Genomic DNA, 25,325 nt, shown 5'->3' with positions numbered 1-25,325 from the left:
CTCCACAAAAGATTGTTAGAAATAGATGCCTACTGCCAACAGGTTTAGGCTCTGGTTCCGGCTCTGGTGGGGGGGCAGTTTCCTCTGGAGGAGCTTCCGCAGATGGTGCCATTTCCCCTCCCGGTGACGCTACTTCTGCTGTAGAAGCTCCATCTTCAAAAGGAGCAGGAGCTGTCTCCTCAGCTGGAGGTGCAGGAGCTTCAGCACTGGCCTCTTGTGCAGGTTCTTGTATAGCTGGTGCTTCTGGCTCTTTGGTTTCTGCTGGGACATCGGGCACTGGCTTAGCCGGCGGTGCTTCAGCCGGCGGTGCCTCAGCTGGCTTCTTCTCAGCAGTCTTGGGGAGCATCGGTTTGGTCATTCTGTCTCTGGATCACTTCAGTCTGGTGTGTTTTACAAGTAGAGCCTCCTGATAAGTGTCTGTCTGTTCTGCAACACCTGTTGTGGTCTTCTCTGGGCGCAGTGACAGTGACAGGCAAGTAACAAAGGAAGTGCAGTGTCCTGCCCCCTCCTCTCTTTTGACAATGCCGTAGATACAGCTTTGCAAAGTGCTAACATGCCATTATTTATAGAGAAGGATGCCATGGATAGTTTCCTAATCAGCTGTCTTGTAAAAGACAACAGTCTAGATAGAATGCTTTTAACGCAGCTCACTTGAAGATTATGTAAAAAATGAGCAAAAAATTTACGCAAGAACATCATTAACACATCAATTGTTTAAACTGAAAAGGACCTTTTCAGACCACTTTAACAGAACACAACCTGTTGATTGTACCAATTAGATGAATGAAAAAATGTGGCTAAATAGCTCTGTGTAGACTTAAAGAAAAGCATGGGAAACAAAAGAGTCCCTATTACGAAAGCAAAGTTATAAATCAAAGCAATTGAACTCACCAACTGGCACAAATGGCTGGGAGGCAGCACTGGGGCGTGACATGCCGATGGCGTTTACTGCGTAAACGCGCATTTCGTAGGCTACACCCTCAATCATTCTCTTGGCTTCATATGTGGTCTCTTTATAAGGATCAAAATTGAGTCTCATCCATCTATAGCTCTTTTTCTTCTTCCTTTCAAGAACGTAACCTGAAAGACATTAAGAGCACATTGTTATCATCATGCATTTCCTTTACAGTACACATTTAAAAGCGGATTTTCAGCAATATTATTAGGTCATTTTTCATTAGGTAGCTTTTTCATAATAGTACGTTTATGTTAAGTTAGTGTTTGAGTATAATTCATTTATAGTTCTTAGGAATGTGTGATGTCAACAAGATTTACTTAACAGAATATGAACTACTTAAAGTAACGCTATAGATGGCTCTGTAGTAATACTGTGTACTATTATTACTAAGTCACCTATGACTGGCTGGCCTCCATCAAAGAGTGGGGGATCCCATTGGACAATACAAGAATCTTCACCAACGCTAAGGATTCTGGGAGCTTCAGGTGGATCTGGCACATCTGTAAAAAAAAAACAAAAAAAACATTAAAAGCGCAGTCACACCATTTCTTCAGTATGGCTAATATACAGCTACATCAAAGGCATTTTGCTCTCAAATGGTAGCTTTCTTCTTTATATTTGAATATTGCAAACCTCCTGAAGGCAATACACACAGAGTGATAATAAACAGCCAGAAAGAGATGTGGACAGTTTAGTTTGTGGCCTTTTGATACATTTTATTTAAAATGCAGTTCTGAAGTGTACAAAGGAGTACTGCAACATGGCCCATAATGAAATTAGGGCCTAACTTCAGCCTCTCAGAGAACAGCTGGGAAATGTACCCATGGTAATGGGGTTTAAAAAAGCTTACCGACAACTTTGACATTAATGTCAGCTGTATCCTCTCCAGCAGGATTGCGTACAATGACAGAGTACACTCCCTCATCCTGACGCTCCGCCCCCTCAATGGTAAAGATACAATGGCCTTTGGTACTCTCCACATGGACATGCCCATCTGAGTCTGTCAGCACCTGAACAACCAATCAAAACCAATTGTTAAAAATGGTGAGTGGTTTTCATATCAACCTGGATTAGTCACAGGCTTTCAAATTCAAATCTGAATTCTCAAAACCAGGCAATCAAGAAAAGATCACATTGTAAGATCTGATATAATACTTGCAAATGCCAAAACCATAGATACTACAGATATCTGAATTTTCAGAAAATATTCATTACCTGTTAAATATCCCCAGTTCCTATGAATGGATGGCGCTTATCTTTTATTTTCAAACTTTATACTTTATGAACTTTAGATTATAAATGATGCACTCACCTTGTAGACAGAGTATTGTATAGAGTTGTGTGTGAAAAACTTGCTTCATAACACTGTCAGTATCTCACAAGTATGATGATTTGTGTGTCAAAATGATGCCTGTGTTAATATTATAGCAGTCATGTTGCCTTTTTACCCAGAAAAAGACAAACCACAGTTAAAGTAGAGAAGAAAGAAGAAGATGCTTTATCCAATTTTAATAATTTCAATCACTAAACTACATTAAAAAAAAGAAATGCTTAAAGTATATATATATATATATATATATATATATATATATATATATATATATATATATATATATATATATATATATATATATATATATATATGGAGTGTGGAGTGTCCCCCTGGATTAAACTGATGAAGACTGCAACGTCATGCAACATAGGTCAATAACATCACAGCCAAAGCAAGAAGCACATAAGACACATGATTATGTGCAGTGTACAAGCAGTCGGGATTGTTAAGGCCTAAACTCACTTCACCATTCTTCACTGTCCATGTATGCCTTGGTTCAGGACGCGACTCTCCCTCCTTAAAGCTACCCTACATGAGCAGAGCAGAAGCTGTGAAGCCATGGTAACCAGGTCAGAGGTTAAGTGTGAGAAAATTAACTGTCAACCTTCCATTTCAGCACAAAACTCCCAGTCACAGTGAGCCTTGACAAGACTTTCTGGTTATGGCTGGGAGATGTTACAGTACCTACCTGTCAAGGCTTCTGAAGCCCAGATGAGGAATCTCCTGTTACATTTGCATGACAACATGGCAAATCGTAAAGAATTACAGTACACACATACAGTATACCCCAAACTGCAGATAAATTAAAAAAAAACATAACATAAAAAAAAAACATAATTTTCTAACTAAATATCATTCTAAAGGAAAAGTTTAGTGTAGGTTTGGGTGTTCTGCTGTAGTCGACCATGGCTGTGTTTCCCAAAAGCAAGTAGATCTTACAGATCTTTACTGCTAATGGTATCTAAGATATACTTAGGCCTACAATGCTTTTGCAAAACACAGCCCAGACCTATTCGCACAGACAGGGATTGTTAAAAATTGACACCAGACAAAATTTAATGAATCACTCCTACCTTTTCTCCTTTTGTCCAAACCACAATGGGGGCAGGATCTCCAGTAATTGGTACATCTAGTCGCAGTTTGTTTCCAGCCACAACTAAGATTGTGGACTCAGCGGTGCGGCCCATGCAGTCCAGATGAATCTTAGGAGGATCTTTAAAAAAAAAAAAAAAAAAAACAAGTATGTTGACACATTTCTCAAAAATGTGGTATTTTTTTTCCCTTCATTTTAATATTTATGATTTAACATAGTTCCCAGAAACACATCAAATGACTTATGAATTATAATAATGCTGTTTTATTTTTACCTTGGCGTGGAACAAAATCAATCTTGACCTCTGTGAAGATAAAACACAATCATTTGAAAAACAATGGCAAAGATTTTTTTTTAAAGAGTAGTTTAAACTCACGATTAAAAGTAATAATTAAACAAAAGTATGTACCTAAAAAGTTGAGCTTGGCAGAGAGATTGAAGGCATAGCCCTCAGGAACGAAGGTGTAGTCACCCTCATCCTCTGGCTTTACGTCATCAATGGTCAGCTTATGAATCCTAAATATAAATATTTTTTAATTTATTAAGAAGGGACCTGGCGTCGGCACTTGTTATAACTCTACATTTTCTCTGACAATGACAATTGTTCAATAGTGTTCTGTAGTTTCACGATTCAGACTGAATCTTTCAAACATGTTACTCAGGCACTGAAGTGTTTGGCACGGTTTCTGACAACTATTACAACAAGTGGAACAAAAAGAACACTGGATGAAGGTACAGTGAAATAAATTCCAAAACACCTAAAAAACTAAAATTACCATAAAGTTACAAGATACTGTGATGTTTTAGACATGTTTTTGTGATTTAAGTAAACACAAAGTTACTAGGTTCAGTACCATGAAAATGCCACAGTAGTGTACTTTTTAAGAGTTACATTTTTTTATTTAAATTTTACTTTATTAATATTTACTATGAATAGAATGCTTTAATACACTTTAAATGTTATACCCCTTTTAGAGCTGCTTTACTTTGGGCAGTGTTTTTGTGGGTTGAGTTACTTACATTGTCTAGCTACCATTCAGTTTAGCCAAATCTAACACTTGTTTAACCTTCATTTGAGGGATGAATGCATAGACTTTGCTTATAGATATCAAGATGTCTCAAACTTCATATTTACGTAATACATGTGCATTTACCTGCCAATGTGTGTGATATGAGTTCTGGCATCAGCTTTCACCTCCACTCCATTTTTGTACCAGATGCCTTTCACATTCTCATCAGAAACCTCACATTTGAACACAGCCTGGTCTTTGGCTTTCACCGTCAGGTCAGCAATGCTTTGATACACCTCTAGCTGTTTCTCTAAATGTCAGAGGTCAAAAAGAACACTGTCATCACACATGACCAAAAACCATTCACTTAATAAAAAAAGAACAGCATGAACATCCTGTCTGTTGTGGTTTACTGAAGAAAGAAATCATATGGTCTACTACAGCAACATACATGGGAGTAACTGATTCATGTTTGGGTGAACATTCCCTTTAAGATGATAATGAGAGGTGGGGTAAAGAAAGGTAACAATCGCACTGATGGGATGATAGAGTCACAGCATTACTGGGCAGCTTCTTTTTTTTCTTGGCACCTCGTGTACTTGATCAAAAGCCCAGACAAACTGGTAGCAGACATACCTGGGTATCAGTTTGCTTGTAAAGTGCTATACATGCTTGAAGACTCAGAATAGGTGACAGAATGAAGGAGGGACAAGAAAGAGTGAGAAAGAGACAGAAGAAAACAATAAAAAGAAATGGGAGAGAAAGGGAATGAGTCATAAATCTTTCTTAGATGCTAATAAAAGAGAGACGGAGCAGTGTGTGACAATAACAGAAAGAGAGAGTGAGGGAGGAACAGACAGAGTCACCTGGCCTGTTAAAATATATGGGTCAGGCGTTCTAACAATAGCTGGCATGTGGGCATTGTGAGTGGTAACCTTGACCAGAAGTGTCTGTGCCCATGTTTTCTAAACTGACAAGATGTGAAGTTTGAATGACATGGCAACAAGTGTGAAACCTTAATGAATGCCATATGTGCAAAGTACTTTTTATATCATTTTCCCATCCTTTCCACTATCAAGGGCAGAATTTGTTCAATAAGTTACAGTACAGATCTGAAAACATCTGTGGCTGGGGACAGAAGTTTGCAAATATAGGAGGCCTTGAAACTCTCCAGATATTTACCCTGAACCATGAGCTCTGCTAATGATTGCCCTCCATTGGTTTTCACTCGGTAGTGTCCACAGTCCTCCTTGGTCACATCATTAATGATAAGTACATGCTTACATCCATCTTTCTTGAAGCGGTACTTGAAGGACTCATCTCGGGTGAGTTCCACACCATCTTTCTCCCTGTACAGGTCAGAAGTTTGGTATTAATATTTGTTGATGCAAATGGTTTTCAATCCCTGAAAATAGGTCAATTCAAGAATTTGAACATGCAGCAGCTTTGAAATCCCCATATCTATGGGACTGAACCATATAGGGCATTAAAAATGAAGATTCCAAAAGAAAAGATTATTAAGAATGAGAATATAGAAGGAAATAAAGATATCTTGAATATTTTAAGATTTCCAGGCATGATAACTAAAAAAAAAAAAGAATATTTATATCACTCAGACAGGTATACATTATGCAATTGAGCGGATAGAAAAAAATGAGGTACATTTCTAGTTTTCAATTTTTTTTTTATTTTTTTTTTTAGATATTCCACTTTAAAAGAAAAAAGTATCAGCTGTATGCAAAGCCACATTAAGATTTCCATATCTCATATCACTGAACCACTGAGGGCCTTTAAAATGAAGATACCAAAAGTAAAGTTTGTTAAGAACCAGAATCTAAAAGGATATAGGATATTAAGATATCTTGAATACTTATTACAGTCATGCAAACCTGAGGCATGCAAACCTGAGGCAAAAAAGTGCTTTTTTCCATTTTTGAACTGTCACCATTAGCATATAATAAAACAAAAATAGCAGAAGTCAGCAGACTAATAGACTTATACTGTAGAGCCATCAATCTATCTGTAAAAATAAAATAATGATGCTGCCATCTTTCTAAAGTCATTTTTACACCCCTCTAATTTGGCTCCAAGTATCAGGTGAAACTTGTCATTTTGACCCTTCTCTAGAAAATTGTGGATTACTCTGTAAATATACATCTGTGATGTATAATATTTTGGTTTTCATCATTATGCTCGTCTTTCTACAGAAAAATAATATTAACAAAATCAAAATATTTTTAGCCAGGGACCTCTGGAATGACCCTATTGAGAATTGCGTTTATCAGATTTTCAATGAAGATGAAACTTAAGTAGTGCACAGTTGTGACGCGAGTGAAATAGCTTTTTGAAAAAATGTAGGGTGGAACTTGGTTCTGTCCATCAGTCATCAGTAGTTAACTTGATTTTGAGGTGTCGGACTCAAAAATGAATGTGAGCTTGCAGTGATTGTAGAGGGGCGAGGTTTAAGCAGACTAAATGACTGGAGAATCTGGCATATGTCACCAGAGAGAAGTTTTCAGCACAAGATCAATTATGACATTTTAATTTAACAATATGAGGTAAAAAGACAACAACATATACATAAATTCAGTTGGAAAGAAATCTATAAGAGAAAAGATGCTCAATAACAAAAGCAAGGGGGAATTCCAAGAAGTTTGCACCTGATCATGAAAGAATAAAACCAGTTTTAAAACGTACTGTACTCAATAATAAAAACCTCTGAAATGTAAATCATGATTTATGAGCATTACTGCAGGGTAGTGAGAGCAAATGGGATAAATCAAATGGCTGAAATAGTAAAGGACTAACTATTTATATTAAGTTGATAGCCGCTAATCTTTTCTCATGCACCCATGAGCTTTTATGCCAATCTGTCAACGATGCAACTCTACATTATACACTAGCTCATTCCAATCAGTTTAGACTAAAGACCCAAAACCACATTATAATTAACCCTATTACACTTGCAATATAAAGTCCTACATTGTGCCATTCCAGTACTAGGAACAGTATCTACTTCTGCCTTTTTATAATCATCAAAGTCATCCGCTATTCAAGATAGGTGCCATAAACTGCCAGTGACTTTCTCATTCCATTCTAGGACACTTGTGAGGTGCTAAAAGGCTGCTATGACCTTTTCCAGGCACTGATCATTTACAGCCCAGGGTGATATAGAGCCTTGGCTTCAACAATGGCAGAACCAGCACTCACTCATGCACCACCATCTGTCAGTCAGTGTGACTCACCCAACCAGCCAGCCATGCTAAAAGAAACACATATGCCATCTACTGGACATCAGGACTCTGACTTATCCAGGACAGCTTGAGAAATGGTCACCTTTTCTTTAAAATCTTTGGTTTTGTTTGATATCTTTGGTGTAATGCAGTTTAGTACATATATCAGCTTTTCAAGTTCATTATGGGTGCATATCTGACCTGAAGGGCCTTTTTAAAAATATGTGCATGTCGACAGACCTACCATTTCACCTGAGCCCCCTCTTCAGACACTTCACACTCAAACTCTACTCGTTCTCCTTTCATAACCATCTGATCCTCTAGATTACGTACAATCAGAACAGGAGGCTCTGAAGGCAGAAAGAGATAAATAAATAAATAAATAAATAAATAAAAAGTGCATACAAATAATGCTAGAATTCTGTAAAATTGAGTCTTTTCCCAGAGATCTCTGCCTGTGCAAGTTAAATACCTTTAACAAAGAGCTCAGTGATGGTTTTCTCTTCTCCAATCATGCACGTATAAGCAGCATCATCTGCCAGTGTACAGTTGTTGATAGTCAGGAAGCGTTTGTTGCCTACACTCTCAAAGATGTACCTGTGGGAAGATGAGAAATTATTTAGTAGCAGTTCCAGAATTGTTCTCTAGATGGGGACAAAGCATCAATGTTGGAGAGGCTCTTCCAAACACATATTAACAATACAGTAAATATCAGAAAACGAATAAAACACTTTGTTTGCCAACAAAAAAAAAACTTATATGACGACAGTGCAATGTCAAAAATATTGTGGCAAACAAATAATAGGCAGCTGTAGACATATGACAAGATTCGTTTTAAAATTCTTCCGTTCACAAGATGTATTTTTAAAAAAAGGTTTTATTTAACTAAGGTCACTGAAAGATATTACGAGCCAATGAGGATAGTTTTTGTTCTATTGTTATTTGAGTCCTTAAACATCTGACAGCCTCCATCTGTTGGCACAGCTGACATCTGTGTCTACAGAGCTATTTATTTTTGGAAAACTGTCCCTGTATATACATAGTCAACAGGCTGTTTGAAACACCTAACCCCACAGAGACAAGCCTTGAAGTTGCTGATTGTGTTTAGGCTGCGTATTGTCGTAAGCATCCTCTTGAGTTCCACTCACTTGCTAGGGTTGACAGTGAAGAGCAGGTAGAGCAGTCCATCCATCCATAAGCACACAGTGTTGTCAGAAGTCAAAAAATAGACAGTTAATAGTAATCCTTTGCATGTACTTTACTACTTAAGAGAATGCATAATGCATCTTTACAATACAGTGAAAGGATCAATGTAAATACCTTCCAGTTAGGTGTATCTCTTGTCCATTTTTTAGCCATTTAACCTCTGCATCTGGATTGGCCACTTCAATTTGCATTTTGATCTTGTGTCCCTTTTCGACTTGGTAGGCTGGGTCCAGCTTCCTCAGAAATGCTGTAGTTAAAATAAAGATGATAATTCACCACTATTAGAAATAAATGTGCAGCACATGAGCATGTTTAAAAAAAAAAAAGTTTGAGGTTTTCTATTGAACAACAAAAAAATTTTGAAGCAAGAATACTACTGACAGTAGGAATTTTTAGTCTGTTCATATCCACTTAATATATCTCACCATTATAATTGCAACTTGACCTATTGCTAACAGTCAAATTAGTAAACTTACAGTGCATTGAAAAAATATATATATATATATATTTTTTTTTTTTTTTTACATTTTGTTTTGTTGCAGCCTTATGTTAAACTGCACATCAATCTACACACCATACACTATAATGACAAAGCAAAAAAAAACTGATTTATGACAACTTAGCAAATTTATTAAGAAGGAAAAACTTATAAGTACTATTCATACCCTTAACTCAGTACTTTAGTTGAAGCATCTTGACAGCCCAACGTCTTTTTGGATATGATGCGACAAGCTTTGCACCTCTGCATTTGGCAATTATCTGCCATTCTTCTCCTCACCTCTTCACCTCTCAAGCTCTGTCAGGTTGGATGGGGGCCGACAGACATTTTTCAGGATTCTCCAGAAATATTAGATTGAGTTCAAGCCCAGGCTCCGGTTGGGCCTCTCAAGGACATTCACAGAGTTGTCCTTAAACTACTTTTGCTGTGTGCTTACACTCTTAAAAATTAAGGTGCTTCACAATGCCATAGAAGAACCTTTTTGTCTAAATGGTCCCATAAAGAACCTTTAACATCTGAAGAAGCTTTCTGTTTCACAAAAGGTTCTTTGTGGTGAAAGAAGGTCCTACGAATTATAAAGAGGAAAGAAAGAGATAGTTTTTTAAAGAACCTTTGACTGAATGGTTCTTTGTGGAACCAAAAATGGTTCTTCTGTGGCATCACTGTGAAGAACTTTTTTAAGAACCTTTATTTTTAAGAGTTTAGGGTCATTGTTCTATTGGAAGTTGAACCTTCTGCCCAGTCCAAGGTTCTGAATGCTCTGGACTAAGTTTTCATGAAGGCTATCTCTATATTTTCCTGCATTGAGCTTTCCTTCTACTCTGATGAGTCCCTCAGTCCCTGTTGATAAAAAAACACCCCCACAGCATGAGGCTGCTGCTGCCACACTTTACTGTTGGGATGGTACTGTGCAGGCAATGAGCAGTGCCTGGTTTCCTCTATACGTGATGCTTTGAACTAAGGTTCATCAGACCAGAAAATCTTGTTTCTCACAGTCTGAGAGTCCTATGGGTGTTTTGTTTTTGTTTTTTGCAAATTCCAAGTGGGTTTTCATTTTTGTTCTGATATGCATTTTAAGCTGTTTTTCACCTTTTGTTGAGGGGTGTGTGCCTTTCCAAATCATACCCATTTAATTGAATTTGCCAAAGGTTAACTCCACTCGAAGTGTAGTAATATCTACAAGCGATATTGGAATGCTCCTGAGCTAAATTTCCAGTGTCCCAGAAAAGGGTATGAATACTTATGCAATGTAATTTTATTTCTGTTGTCACAAATCTGTTTTTCATTATAGTGGATGGAGATTAGATTGATGTGGAAAAAAAGTAATTTAAAGCAGTTTAACATAAGGCAGCAACATAACAAAACGTGAAAAAAGGCACTTGAGTACAGGCACTTGAGTGTGCCTGTACAGTTAACTAAGTTCAACAGGTTACAAACCTGCACTCTTCTTCTCTTCTTTTTTCATTTTTTTGAGTCTCTTAAGCATCCCCCGCAGGTCTGTGATTCCATGCTGGAAGGCAATCTTTTCATACTCTGATGGTGAAGCCTTCTGGAGTATTTCCCATACGTCTACCTCAGACTCTGTGCTCACATGAACAGCTCTGCAGACCCACAACAGTGGATAGAGATTGGTCAGGAGTCAGGACAGGTAAATCAAGTCTAAACATCTTGTATCATCACAATGTTTTAAAATGGTTCTTTAAAAGTATATTAAAGGGATAGCTCACCCAAAAAAAATGAGAATTCTGTCATTATTTACTCAGCCTGATGTTGTCAAACCTGTATTACTTTTTCTTTTAAAAAAGATCGTTTGAAAATGCGTTTCATCCATACAGTGCACATCAACGGGGTCTAAAACAGCAATGGACCCCATCGACTTTGATTGTAGGGATAAAAACAGTTTTTCAAAAAGTGAAAAAAAGTCATACAGGTTTGGAACAACATAAGGGTGAGTAAATGATGTCAGGCATTAAGCATATTACAGTAGGTACATCATTTGTTCAATCTCTTTATTAAAATATAGAAATGCAATTGCAAATAAAATGTAATAAATGGTATAAATGTTAATGAATGTTATTAAATAGATTTTCATTCTGTATGTTTAAAAAAATCTTACCGTGGACCAGTTTTTAAGAAACTGCTGTACTTATGTAGAGGCAGAACCCAAGTGTCAAGCATGGTAAGACAAACCACAGCAGATTATTGCACATTATCAAGCTCTCAGATCACATAGCAACGCACTGTTAAACCATTGAGACCATTTTACTGTTCATTTTTTATAAAGGCACTTAAAGCATGCAGTCTACATTGTGGCCTATAGAAACATCCTCCTTGTTCAAATGTTTTATCTTCATGTGCATCTTGTGTTTATTAAACTAAAAGGGTTAGAAACTATTTGCGTGAACATACAGTGTTTACTGACATAACCAATTTGTTATGCTGTCAGAGTCAGTGAATGTGCTATGAATGCGTGGAATGTGAAAGGACGTAGGAATCGTGAGAGTTCTAGGTTTATGTGATTAATTAGGACTATATGAGTAGCAGGCACGTGCACAGGTAGGGCTCAACCTGTGCAGAGCACATGCCCTTTTTGCCCTTACACTCTGAAGTGCCCTTTTTTTGGTGGTGTTTTTTTTTTTAATCAATGCTATTGGTCACCCTTTACGTCTGTCTGTCTGTTTTACAAATATTTAGCAAATGAAAGTTCTTAAAACGAGCTTGTGTAAATCTTATTCGATCCTCAAGCTGTCAGTAAGCTGATAACTCCGCCCCCTCTATATTCATTGAATCAACTGAAGTTCCACAACAGCCGCACAGTAGACAACAGCTGAGCTGAACAAAGTTTTGCGAAGGGTAAAGAAATATCTTGTTGTTTGAACAAGTACTACTAAACACTATGTCTATAAAGGCTCATATTTTATTTATTTGATGTCTGACTGACTCACTGACTGAGACATGTGGGACGTCGCCTGAGAGAGAGGGCTAGCATTTACCATCTAGTCATAGCCAATACATAGCCAACACTTAAATAGCCTGTGCATTCAGTAGCATTTCATCTTTTATAAAATGCGATTTTGGCCAAATGCATTTTACCACAGGAAAAACTGAGAAAAACATGGTTTTACTACAGTAATGTAGTAGTAACTAAAATAAAAATTACAGATCACTGTGAAATCTTTATATTTTATCATGCAGAATGTAATTCATGATTCATTCCAAGGCTTCATTTATTTGATCCAAAATACAGCAAAAACAGTAATATTGTGTAATATTTTTACAATTTTAAATAACTGTTTTTTTTAAATATATTTTAAAATGTAATTTATTTTTGTGATCAAAGCTGAATTTTCAGCATCATTACTCCAGTTCAGTACTCTTCAGTGTCACGTGATCCTTCAGAAATGCTTTTTCACTGCAACTGTACTTTTCACACTATTTTATTTTTTTTCATTGCTGGCTTATTTTAGGGAAAGTGTAGTGAATAAGAAACCTTCAAGAGACCAACATCCCTGGTCCACCACAGTATCAAATTTTTGCCAGGTAGGCGGATGTTACATGTTGGATATGTTATAGTAACGGTATGGCTATAGTTTCTTATAATCTGGAACTGAGTTGGACATAATTACTTAAATTATATTTCAAAAAAGTTTGTCAAAAATACTTGACTCATTGCTCACCTTCCCCTCTTCTCAATGTCATTCATAATCATGTTAACCAAATAATACAAATTAGCTTATAAAACCAAACAGAATAGCTAAAAAAGAGAATACATATGGGAGAGGGACATCCCAGTGGATCACAGTGAAGTCATAAACATCTTCAAGCACATGGCTCACAGAAGGTTGCTGTTGTAATTAGGTTTAAAGAAGCCCTTAAAACCCTGTTTATCTATATTATCTAATTATCTAATATTATTATTATGGTTGTTATTAATCGTGAATAAATCTAAAGCTTTTGAGACTATTATTTTGTGTTATTGAATTTGTCATGAAGATGTGACCATTTCTTCCTTTTATGGAGGCTTACTAAATAATCTTGATAGCTATAAAAAAAGGGAGGGGGGTGCCCTTTTTCAGTTTCAGCACATGCCCCTCAAAAGGTCTGTGCACGGCCCTGATGAGTAGTGATGAAGGAGTTTGCTAAAAATAATTCAAGCGTGACTCTGTCTATCTAGTTCCAAGTGGGTGTGCAGTCTGCAGAGTGGAAAAACCTAGAAGGACTAAAGTTAGCAATCAGTGGCTGATTAGGAGAGAGAATAATCAAGGCATCACACACACACACACACACACACACACACACACACACACACACACACACGGCAATACAACGTTCAACATTCCTTCAAACACAACCAGTCAGTTCAGTGTGACACACTTACTCTCTGAATATGGGAGTGGAACAGCCACAGAGGAGAAAAACAGGAAAAAATATAAACATAGATAAGCTTTAGAAGGAAAAATAATTGTGTGGGTCAAATATATTTTTTCAAATATATGAAAAAATATATTTTAGGTTTCAATAATAAACAGTACATTTTACAATGTTAAAGAAAAATTAAAACACACATATGATGTAAAATGAATAAGAAATATTTTAGATTTTGTTAGATTCAACCAAAGTCCCTGTAAGGCATCAAAGTACATCTAAAGTCTTTGATTCAACTATTCATAGGTCACTATCAAACATTTGTGACACTGAGCATGTGAATTCCTTTGTACAAGATGTTTTTTGGATCTTGCTCAAATCATGTTAGCTCATACTGATGTCATTAAAGGTAAATTGTTTCAGTTTGTTTGTTTTTGACTTAAATTGTTCACTTATTTTCATCAGTGGTCTAAGATTTTGGACATACACTGTATTCACTGGGGACGTTTTTGGACAGATGAATGTATGGGACATATTAGATCTCTAACTAAAGACTCACCTCTTTTTCAGTAAAGCACTGAAGTCCAGTTCCCCCGAGTCTTCACCTGCATCTGTGCTACTGCAGGAGAGAAACGAATCACAGGCCACAAAACATGAGCACACAGAACTATTTGACATTATCACCTCATTATAAGGTAGGTATATTTTAGGGAAAACAGCTTCTATAACATTAAAATGCAGTCATTTATAAAAAATGAATATGTATTTAATAAATTGTTTTGTAAAAGAACAGAATATCAAACATGTTGATGCAAATGACACATATTCAGGATGTATTATTATCTATAAAACATATGGAAAGGATGAACTTTACTGTTCAAAAGTTTTGGGATTGATAATATTTTTTCAAATGTTTTTGAAAGTAGCCTCTTATGCTCTCCAAGGCTATATTATAAAATAACTGTTTCTATTTTTAATATCTTTTAAAATGTAATTTATTCCTGTAATGGCAAAACAGAATTTTCAGCAGCCATTATTTCAATCTTCAGTGTCCCACAGTCCTTCAGAAATATTTCTAGTATGTTGTTTTTGTGCTCAAGGAACATTTATTTTTTATATGATTTATCCATTTTTATTATATTGTAAATGTACCCTTGCTGAAAAAAAATATTTAAAAAACATTTTTTTTAAAAGATCTTATTGAACCCAAACTTTTGAATGGTAGTGTATACTGACACATACAAGAACATATGGGATAAGGTGTGTAGATGCACAAACAATACATGCACATTATACAGACATCATTAAAGAGATAGTTCACCCAAAAATTGTAATTAAAACAAAGATTTTTAACTCAAACCGTTGCAGTCTGTCAGTTATATAGTGGAAGTGAATGGGAAGCACAGCTTTGAGAGTCAAAAAAACATACACAAACAAAACCAAATTAAACCCTGCGGCTCATGACAATACATTGATGTGTAAAGATACGAAACAATCGGTCTGTGCAAGAAACTGAACAGTATTTATATTGTTTTTTACCTCTGATTCACCGCAATGTCCGAACTGTCCTGAAAGCGTTCACGTCTTCTTCTTCAGCAGGCGTGTGACGCGTCTTCTTCTTCTTCTTGCTTTACAGCAGATCGCACCTATCTCTCAAATGGACTATTGACATTCCTAATTGAGATTGTAGATAAGAGGGTCAGTACTCCACTTGAGAGATAGGTGGCGGTAATGCACTTATAAGTCTGTGATCTGTCGTAAAGCAAGCAAGAAGAAGAAGACGTGTCACGCGCCGGGACACGAATGCACTCAGGACAGTTTGGACATTGCGGTGAATCAGAGGTTAAAAAACAATATAAATACTGTTCAGTTTCTTGCACAGACTGATCGTTTCATGTCTTTACACATCAATGTATTGTCACGAGCCACAGGGTTTAATTTGGTTTTGTTTGTGTATGTTTTTTTTGACTCTCAAAGCCATGATTCCTATTCATTTCCACTATATAACTGACAGACTGCAATGGTTTGCGTTAGAAACCTTTGTTTGTGTTCTACTAAAGAAACAAAGCCACCTACATCTTGGATGCCCTGGGGGTAAGTAGATAAACATCAAATTTTCATTTTTGGGTGAACTATCCCTTTAATGTTCTTTTGCTACATCGAGGCAAAAGAAACTGGTGCAGAGCTGCACTATACTGTTTTTGAACACACTTTGTTGGAGAATTTCAAGATGTGTATGTATGACCCATGATGAACTGTCTTAAAGGAACTTCTTAAAGACATGAAGAGGAGCAACAAAATAGACACGTCACTCAAAGTTTGTGCAGCTGGTTCCACTGATTTTAACAAGGTGTCAGCCAAAGTTAAGAATTTCATCAGGAGATTTCTGTTATTATGTTTCAAATAACCAGAATTAAAGTATTTCAAAACAGTCACGGACAAATGCCGTTTCTGATTAAACTGGTGGCAGCGTTATTAGTGTGATCCTCTAATTTGCTCACTCTTAATCAGTGTCTGCACTTGAAAAGATCAGTGGACAGGGAAATCATATTCACTTTAAGGCCCTCTGACTCTGATACACCAGTGATGAGTGTTTGGAAATGGCCCTTCTCACAAAAACAGAGAAAAGTGTGAGAAGAGATGGAGGAAGACAACAGAAAGGAAATGAGAGTTTGGAAAGGTCCTTGGAGAGTGAATCATAAAGCGTCTGCAATGACTAATATCACTCTCCTTAGATGATGCAGACAAAGGGAGAAGATTGAAAAGGACAGAAAGAAAAGGGCAAGCTATACACGATGACTGATAGAGGGACACGGATGGACACTGAAGGACACAATGAACTCTTTTTGATGACAACTCAGAGGGTTTGGTTGGGTAAAGACAATGACTGTGTGAATGTATCCCCTACTGCAGCAAACCCCATTAGCTACCTGCCAGGCTCTCCCATCTTCTTCTTACCACCTGCACTGATGCTCCTGGGTAATCAGCAGTTTCAAAAAGTGTTAATGCAATGTAAATAAAAAAAATTAAGCCCAAATATGAACTCAAATGCTATCTTTAAATAAAAACAAAACACATAAAGAAGCGCTAGGATCTACGCACACAAAATTATCAAACCAACACACCACACGACATTCAAGAAAGCAAACAAACCAGGTAAGCACTTTAATATGTTGCTGAAATAGCATGATACTGCTAGTCTGCATGAGTCACATTACTTTTTACAATTTTTATGAAGCAATTGTTGAAATTAATACTTTGTAGTTTATTAAAAACACAAAGACAAATACTCACGTGCGTCTAAATGCAGTGCGAATATCAAACCCATCTGTTGTACGAGCCTCTGGAGTGGAATATGCACAGTGAAATGCACACATTACCAATTAATTTGGTACAATTTTCAATTAAAACAAATAATTCATTCCTTGTTGATATTTAAGCATGCATTTAGTTATTTTTATTACCATGCACTGCCAGGTCAAAATTGCAGCTGTCAAACTTGTCTTTAGAGGAAACCTCACAACGATAAGCTCCAGCAAAGTTGCCTTTAGCTGCAATGATATGCATCTCGAAGGTGTACACCTGCGTAGAAAAAAGTGTTTGGTTAATTTCAAGCTTTTCTAGATATATTGAGGTAGTGTATTACACAATTGTTTGGTATTGACAGTTGTCTAGGGTGACCATATAAGCCATTTTCCCAGGACGTGTCCTTGCCAGGATTTCTATATTGCCTAAAATATCCAGGTTTTGACTGTTTGCACTGTGCAGATCGATCATTGTATGACATTCATAAGAGCTACAGAGAGCAGAACAGATGGCTCCTTATGCATTCGCATCACTCTCTTGGTACTTTGGTGTCATACAATGATCAGTGCGCAGCGACACTTCAAGTTGAACGAACGAACAAACACACCTAACATGTACGTGTATTTGCATTGCTTTGATCTTTCTCTGTAGATCTCACCTTCTCACACGCCACGATTGGTCGATTATGTACAATACCTGCATGTTATTGGTCAAACTACTTTGGATGTTTTAGGCAATATAGAAATCCTGGCAAGGACGCGTCCTGGGAAAATGGCTCTTATGGTCACCCTACCGTTGTCAGACCTTAGTGTTGCGGTCATAGTGCTCTTTGAGTTGAAGGTGCTTTCCTGACTTGCTGGCCAGATCCATCCACTTTCCTTTGAACCATTTGACTGTGGGCTTCTTCAGCAGAGATTCACCACACACCCGAGCAACAAAAGTAATATTCTCACCTAAATGGGGGAACAGATTGGATGAAAAATTTTATTTCATATGTTCTATCCATTTCTTAGTTACCAGAGGCCCTGTTACTCACCTACATTTACCTCCCCACTTTGAGGCTTTTCAGTGAAGAGACCAGTGAGGTCCTGCCTTGTGTCAGGCTGATGAATCTCAGGCAGACCTAGGAGTACAAACAGAAAAATAGGTTTGTTATCCAGTGAATTTTACATTTTTTAAATGTTTCATAGAATTAATTTGCATATTTAAATATGCCTGTGTGTTTTAATATTCACCTTCAGGTGCTATGCCATCTGATACGGTTCCACTGGTGTCTGGTGCTGAGCTTTCAGTAGGTGCTGATGGAGTCCCTTTAGGTTCTTCAGACTTTGGTTCTGCAACTGCAGGATCTGGGGATACAGCTTTTTGTGGTCCCTTCACTGCAACAATGAAAAAAAAAATCTTTAAAATGTCTTTCAGGCAGATGAAAAAAATTATATCCTAAAGCTATTCCTCCAGTATTTAATTTTACCCACACTTATCTTTTGTCCATGCACAATGCCTAATAAGATTATAAGCTCCACGAATGGACAAATGAAATTAATGAAAGGTATATGTGTTTGAAGTGAAGAACAGCTACAAGTGTTCTGGTGAGTTTCTCAAATTCCATAGCAGGCTGAGAAATCCTTACCAATGGTGATAACATGCTCAGAAAAAGTACTTTAAAAAACAACTAGTTGCACCTCTAGAAAAAAGTAAATCAGAAAAGAGAATTGGTTGTGGTGCTCTGTGACTGGTTTACAAATTACCCAAAGGTGAGGTAAAAGTGAGTTAAATACAGGAAAATGTGCATCACCATCCAAACATCACCCACCTTCTGATTCTTTTATCTTTAATTCAAATTTGACCTTTGACACCCCAGCAATAACAGCATATCCCACTGCATCCTCCTGAGCTATATTGTTTATGGTGAGAGAGTGCATATTGCCCTCCGCTGAGATGGTGTATTTGTAACTGGATGAGATGTCCTTGGAGTCTCGCTGCCATCTCACTTTTACATCAGGCTTCTCAGTCTCTGCTTCAAATATGACTGTTGCCCCAATCTCAGCCGTCTGATTCTTTGGTTTCTTGGTGAAAGCTGAGACTGAAGGAGTGAGGGAACCAGTGTAGGTCAGAAGAAAAGGATGCATTTTCAAAATCTCAATAAGCTCTTATCTCTGAAAATGTCCTGCCCTGACCCCATTTCCTCTCTAACCTCTCTAAACACGTTTACTGTTGAGCACATTCAGTGATACAATCAGGCTGTATGGGGGTTGAGGTGTGAAAAGTAACAATTTTTATTTTATATTATATTAAACAATTCTATTCATTTACTAACATAAATATATCTTAGTGTAGTAGGCCTAGGCTATATCTTTAGAGTTTTCTGCGTAAAAATAAAGGTTCGTTTTTGGCTTTGGTCTAAACAAAGAGCACAAAGGCTTATTGAAAAATGCTAATTCATTCCCTTCGGATAGAGGCTATTTACCCTAAGTGCAAAAAATTGATGGATGCTATTTACACTAAGTGCTAATAGCAATGGATTATATTTAGCCTACACTAAGTGAAAATAGCAGTATTTTTAACAATATGCTATTTACACTAAGTGCAGATAGCATAGATTCTATTTACACTATGTTAAAATATACTACTTATTGCAAATAGTGGCAATTGTCTGCACCTCAGTATTATAGTACATTATAAATCAGTAAATTAAATCCATTAAATGGATGCCACCTTGGGACAATAAAGCCCTAGCTACACCTATCCTAACCGATACTTTGTTTTCAACTTTTTGATTATTTCCTTCATTTTTATTGGAAATAAAGGCCTTTCCGATATGAGATTTGAAAAGGGAGAAAAAAAATTCAGTAAAAGGCGTATTCGAACCCGGGTCGATCATGTCAAAAAAAAAAAAAACAAACAAACAAACATGGAACGCACTTTACCACTTACACCACTAAAGGTGATGATTAACTGTCTTCTTTTATAGTGTATAGCTATAAGTATAAAGCTAGTGTAAATAGCCTTTGCCGATAAGGCATAACTGTTACCTGTCAACCCTCCCGTTTTTCCCGGGATTCTCCCGTATTTTACCATTCTGTCCCGCTATCTTCCAGTTTAAATATTTACCTGTATTTCTCCCGTATTTTTATTGTTTTTTAAATCCCACTGGGTGTATTTTGTATGTTTGCTACAAACACAAAACTCCCATAATTTGTATGGGCCAAACCTCATTATATGAATAATCGACAACAAATTTCAAGGTTGTCCAGTTGCCAGATCTTGTATGAAACGCATCTTTTTCACACGATTGACGCATACAAATTTCAACCCATTTATCCCCTCAACTTGGCAACCTACAGCCCAGTGATGCTATTGATAGCACAGCAGGTAGTACCGCGGGAAGGAAACAATGATCACTAGAAATGGAAGGAGAAGACTTAGGTGGTGCTCCAGTGAAAAAAACAGAATATACATGTAAATATATACATTTACATGTATAATGAGATATAGCTTAAACTTCAAAAGGCAATTTAATTGATTAAATATGAGCGACGTAAGTTTCAAAGTCAGGTGCTGCGCTGCTTTGTTTACTGCGGTACGGGGGAAACCGCCACCTGCTGGCTGAGAATAAATTTGCATTTTTCAATAAGCCCTTCTGCTCTTTGTTTAGACCAAAGCCTAAAATGACCCTTATTTTTACGCAGAAAACACGCAGTTGTAAATGTGAACTGGTGGATCGACAAGAATTATAAAACTCTAAAGATATAGCCTACACTAAGATATATATATATTACTAAATGTATATAATTGTTTGATAATAAGTGTTTAAATTAATATGAAAAATAAAAATAATTACTATAATATAATATAATATTGAAATTGTTACTTTTGACTCCACCACCCCATACTTATGCAAATTTGATAACTGTTTGTTTTGGAGCACACTAGCATAGATAACCGCAAGGCTAACATATTCATACTAAAAGCCAAAAGACTTCCATTTTGATTTCATTGGGGACTTTAAGTCACCCTCAAATGAAAGAATGTTAACTCGGTCTAATTTATATTTCCAATAAATAATTTTGCGCCAAGTTAATAACTGGTCATGGATTAAAAATCGAAGTCAAACCTTATAATGGAGTTTGTTTTCAACCACACTCTAACTCCACCCAAACTTACTCTTTGTATTGTTTTTGTCATTGTGCTTTTTAGCAGTGTGCTATCCACATTCAAAACTATAAATGTAATCCTAAACTAAGTGGATTTGTAGCGACCTTGTTTTTATTTCCGGTGGAAAACATCTAAAACACAAGGTATATTTAGTTTCTGGTGTGCATTTAGCCCATTAAGTGATATAATTCTCTAGTCAGAATTCTGTAAAACCATCAAAATACCAATGACACAAATTATATTAAAAAAAAAAAAACATTTTAAAATATACACAGTACTCCTAGCTTATAATATGAATAGTTTATGCAATATTTAATGAACTACTTTTGCCTTTTGACACTTGAAAGTGTTGCTGGAACTTGATCTTCATGGCTATTGTTACTCGCATGCCTTGAATTATTAACTGCTTATTCATCGTTCTTTCTTTAACTTTGAGTTACACATCTTCAATCACATCAGTGCAAATGGTTCAAGCATAAAACAAGCTAACCCTCTGGGTTTAAAAATAGAATGCATATGCTCCCCATTGAGAACTGCCGTCCATGCTGACACAGCCGCAGGTAGCTGCTAGATGGATTAGCTATCTATTTCTGTTGTTTATCAAATACTGCTCTCCCTCTCTTGCCATTTCAAAACCATGGGTATCCACATTGCCTTTATTCCACAGTGATAATAAACTAATGATGTCTCTGTGGTACATATGTTTTGAACCATAATGTCTGTAAGATAAGCACAAAATTTTGAAATTTGACATTTGAAATGTCGGGTTGAATGTCTAATAGAAGAATTATAGATGAAAGGTAATTGCCTAGAGTGGGAGGTCATGGGATAATTACAGTCACAGAGTGTCAGCCAATACTCACTGGAAACTGCAATAAGCTAGGATGGGAAGGGAAACTATTTCATGAAGGTGACATTTTTCATGAAGCTTATACTAGATGATGATGGTTACCAGGGGCGTTTCTAGGATTTTCATTTTAGGGGGGCTCAGCCCCCAATAAGGGTATGATTAAAAAAAAATATTATTTGACTATTAGGGTAGGGTTGTATACTACTAACCTTATTGTAAACCACTATTCCATTGTATTCCCTATTCCCTGAAAAATGCGCTGAATTCATGCAGACTCAGATCAGGGGAGGAGCCGAAACTTGACGCAGCTTGCGGCCGTTTCAAATGAGTTTTTAAAGGGGACTGAAGCGATTACAAATTAATTAATCAAATTATTTTCTAGGGGGGCTGGGCCTAGTGCCGCCCCTGATGGTTACCAAACAAACATTTAATTCCTAGGTGTGTCACTCAAAAGCATTTAAAAGAAAATCTGTTCAGTCATGATAAACTATTATTGAGAGCATATTGCTGCTATGGAGATGTCCTGTTATGAATCTAGAGCAGTGATTCTCACCCTTTTTGTCTCCTTTAGCTTTGTTTTTGTTTTTTATATTTTATATATATATATGTTCCTGTGGCTCAGTGGTAGAGTATTGTGTTAGCAAAGCAAAAGGTTGTGGGTTCAATTCCCAAGGGAACACATGTTAAGTAAAAAAAAAATAATAATATATATATATATATATATATATATATATCCTGAATGCACTGTAAGTTGCTTTGGATAAAAGTGTCTGCTAAATGCATATGTATAGTTAATGTGACTACATATATTTTAAGACTTATTGGGGCCCTGGCACCTGGTAGAGAGCCACTGGTCTAGAGCCTTTGAAATACAGTGAAGAGATTGAAAAGGGGAAGAGTAAGTGTGAAGAGAAAGTGTCTGCAGATTAATTTTATTACTACCACTAAACTCCATTGCTTAATACTGAAAAGTCATGCCACAGCATTATTAGAATGCTGTAGGTCTTAGCGAATATCACTGCAGTGGGCTGTCAAACAGGTGCTATCACATTATGGCAATCTTTTAATTCCTACTTAGGCAGGGTTATTCTGTGCACTTTTGGAGAAAAGCCCTTTAGTCCACTGCCATTATTCTATCACATTTGCTTAGATAGGCCAGTGATTGATATTTTGGTTTAAAAGAAGGTAGTTAAAAAGTCATCTTTATAGCACATAATAGTCACATGCTTTGAATGCTTTCAGTATAGTAGGCTTTAAAAAACAGAAGCTGTTGCATGCCTTACTTTTTATAAGAACATTGTGACAATATATTATGGAACTGTTCATTCAAAACAACTGACACTGCCCGTTTTTTTTTTTTTTTTTGTTTTTTTTTAATATATGTTGTTCAAATTACTACAGATTATTTGTTCAAATGATAACAGAACAAGAATCAGAGGTGCAGGAGTTCAAATCATAGAAGATACATAGTCACCGAAAACCCAGCACACATAGGGTCAAAGTTCAGGATGGAAAGGTAACAACAACTCAAAACAACACCGATTAAGTCTCTCCTGACTGACAAAAATCTGTTATATACACTATTGTCAAATAGAAATAAGAACAAAAAAACTGGCATACCTGTCTTTTTAGTTGGCTCTGGCATCCTGGTTGAGTGTCCCTATTGGGTTCCAACAGGCATTGTGGACACCAACACCAACACTTCTCTTTTAATAGATACCCCCCGCCCCGCACCCCCCAAATGTCACACAGTACATGCCCCTAACCTTCCTGCCCACCCCTTCAGCCATCTACCACCATGATTGAGCACACCATCCATCACCTCCATTGGTTGACAGAACTAAAGAAAATAAAGAAGCTATAGGATAAAAGATAAGGTAGCAGGTGGGTAAATTTAGAGTCTGACTGTAGCAAATCATCTTCAGATGTTCCCTCCCAACCATACTGCTCAAAGAAAGGGCTCAAACACTTCTTCTTTTTTGTCTGTAATATTTTTAGTATTCTGGAACCACCTCTGACATTGCTGGACCTCCAGGATGCCACAGCTTTTACATCTGCAGTTTAGGTTTAGGATGAGGACCTACTTTCATAACATAAATGACATAAGGTATGTATACATTTAGTTAAGTGGATTTAATTGTATCAATTTCTATCTAGAATTAAACAAAGAGATGATATTGTTACTTCATAATGGAGGGAGTGTTCTTGCTAATGACAATAGAAGCCCCAAGAAAAGATTATATTGGACAAATAGGCCCAAAGAGACTGACATCTATTATGAAAAACAGAAGGCCTACTTCCCCACAAGTGCAGGACTCGTTTCCTCATGCCATCAGTCAAGCATAGCATTTCTGTCAAGAGTCTAATGATAATGATGCCTGTCTAGTGCACACACTCAAGTAACAGTGCCTGAATTCATCCTGTGAGTTGAGTTCATTCTTTGGGGTCTATTGTTTCAAATTGTTATTCACTTTTATCAAAAGCACGAAATGATTTTTAAATCAAACAACTAACTTTTTAAACAAACTGGCCCTAAAAACATGAATGTACTAGCATTTCATGTCTTTTTCAATATCTTCTAAAGGTTGTTTTATAGGGGATTAATATACATAACTTTGCAACTGTTTTCACTTTCTTTCATGCTTATGTGCACCTTTTGACCCTGAGACATAAAGGACACAGCTGAACATCAACAACCACTGACTTTTGATTTATGTACCTTGCCTTGCCTAACCTATAAAAAAATCACACCTGTCGTTTAACTGAATATCTTAATAGATAAATATTGTATTTTGAAAGAATCCTATTCACATACTTTTAGTTACATTGCAAGATACAGTTAGAAAACTCCTAACATACTGATGATTTCATTGCTTTAGTTGAAATGACAGATCCTTGGTGTCCTTTTGAAACATTTCTGATATTTTAAAAGTCATACTGTATAAAATAGCCATGCTTATCAATTCCACGTACAACTGTCCTCGAGTTTGATGTGTTGTATAGCATACTCTTTTGACCACCTTCACACAGGTCTGTCAGCACCTTGTCATTCCAGTATCAGACAGCATCACACTAGCTGTTACATTACATGTTATAGCCCTTTTTGACAACTGCATGAAAGACTTCATTCAGATGGAGATACGACATGAAATAAAGTTATTTACAGTTGTTGTAATGACTATATATTCACTGTGGGCCCTGCAGCTGGCTTTTTACTAATCTAGGTGTGAATCCAGAAGGATCTGCCAAAGCTGAACCACAATGAACAGGAATTATCAACCGCTGTGACATGCTAGTGCGATTTAAGTATTTCATTG

General features: G+C 36.7%; 1 protein-coding gene across 8 annotated transcripts in view; it reads right to left on the bottom strand.

Annotated features, from left to right (window-relative positions):
- LOC109095236 (myosin binding protein C3) overlaps positions 1-23,726 on the bottom strand; it is a 38,691-nt gene extending 14,965 nt beyond the window's left edge. For 2 of the 8 annotated variants that reach the window (XM_042760107.1, XM_042760106.1), the window contains exons 1-25: positions 23,629-23,726; positions 18,817-19,086; positions 18,239-18,382; positions 18,040-18,126; positions 17,808-17,956; positions 17,162-17,279; positions 16,992-17,040; positions 16,628-16,672; positions 14,257-14,316; positions 13,711-13,713; positions 11,449-11,472; positions 10,770-10,933; positions 8,948-9,080; positions 8,776-8,778; positions 8,100-8,224; positions 7,872-7,977; positions 5,577-5,743; positions 4,539-4,704; positions 3,794-3,900; positions 3,659-3,688; positions 3,365-3,504; positions 2,754-2,819; positions 1,809-1,968; positions 1,354-1,458; positions 892-1,080 (exon numbers count right to left, since the gene is read on the bottom strand). In XM_042760107.1, the coding sequence (XP_042616041.1) occupies positions 892-1,080; positions 1,354-1,458; positions 1,809-1,968; positions 2,754-2,819; positions 3,365-3,504; positions 3,659-3,688; positions 3,794-3,900; positions 4,539-4,704; positions 5,577-5,743; positions 7,872-7,977; positions 8,100-8,224; positions 8,776-8,778; positions 8,948-9,080; positions 10,770-10,933; positions 11,449-11,472; positions 13,711-13,713; positions 14,257-14,316; positions 16,628-16,672; positions 16,992-17,040; positions 17,162-17,279; positions 17,808-17,956; positions 18,040-18,126; positions 18,239-18,382; positions 18,817-19,086; positions 23,629-23,653 (2,635 nt within the window). In that variant the 5' untranslated portion in view covers positions 23,654-23,726. The remainder of the gene's footprint in view (positions 1-891; positions 1,081-1,353; positions 1,459-1,808; positions 1,969-2,753; positions 2,820-3,364; positions 3,505-3,658; positions 3,689-3,793; positions 3,901-4,538; positions 4,705-5,576; positions 5,744-7,871; positions 7,978-8,099; positions 8,225-8,775; positions 8,779-8,947; positions 9,081-10,769; positions 10,934-11,448; positions 11,473-13,710; positions 13,714-14,256; positions 14,317-16,627; positions 16,673-16,991; positions 17,041-17,161; positions 17,280-17,807; positions 17,957-18,039; positions 18,127-18,238; positions 18,383-18,816; positions 19,087-23,628) is intronic. The other 6 variants (XM_042760110.1, XM_042760108.1, XM_042760109.1 and 3 more) reach the window with 6 other exon arrangements.
- Between the last annotated feature and the right edge of the window lie 1,599 nt (positions 23,727-25,325).

The sequence above is a fragment of the Cyprinus carpio genome, chromosome A7, assembly GCF_018340385.1.
Source record: "Cyprinus carpio isolate SPL01 chromosome A7, ASM1834038v1, whole genome shotgun sequence".
NCBI lineage: Eukaryota > Metazoa > Chordata > Actinopteri > Cypriniformes > Cyprinidae > Cyprinus > Cyprinus carpio.
This window is presented reverse-complemented; position numbering and strand designations above follow the sequence as displayed.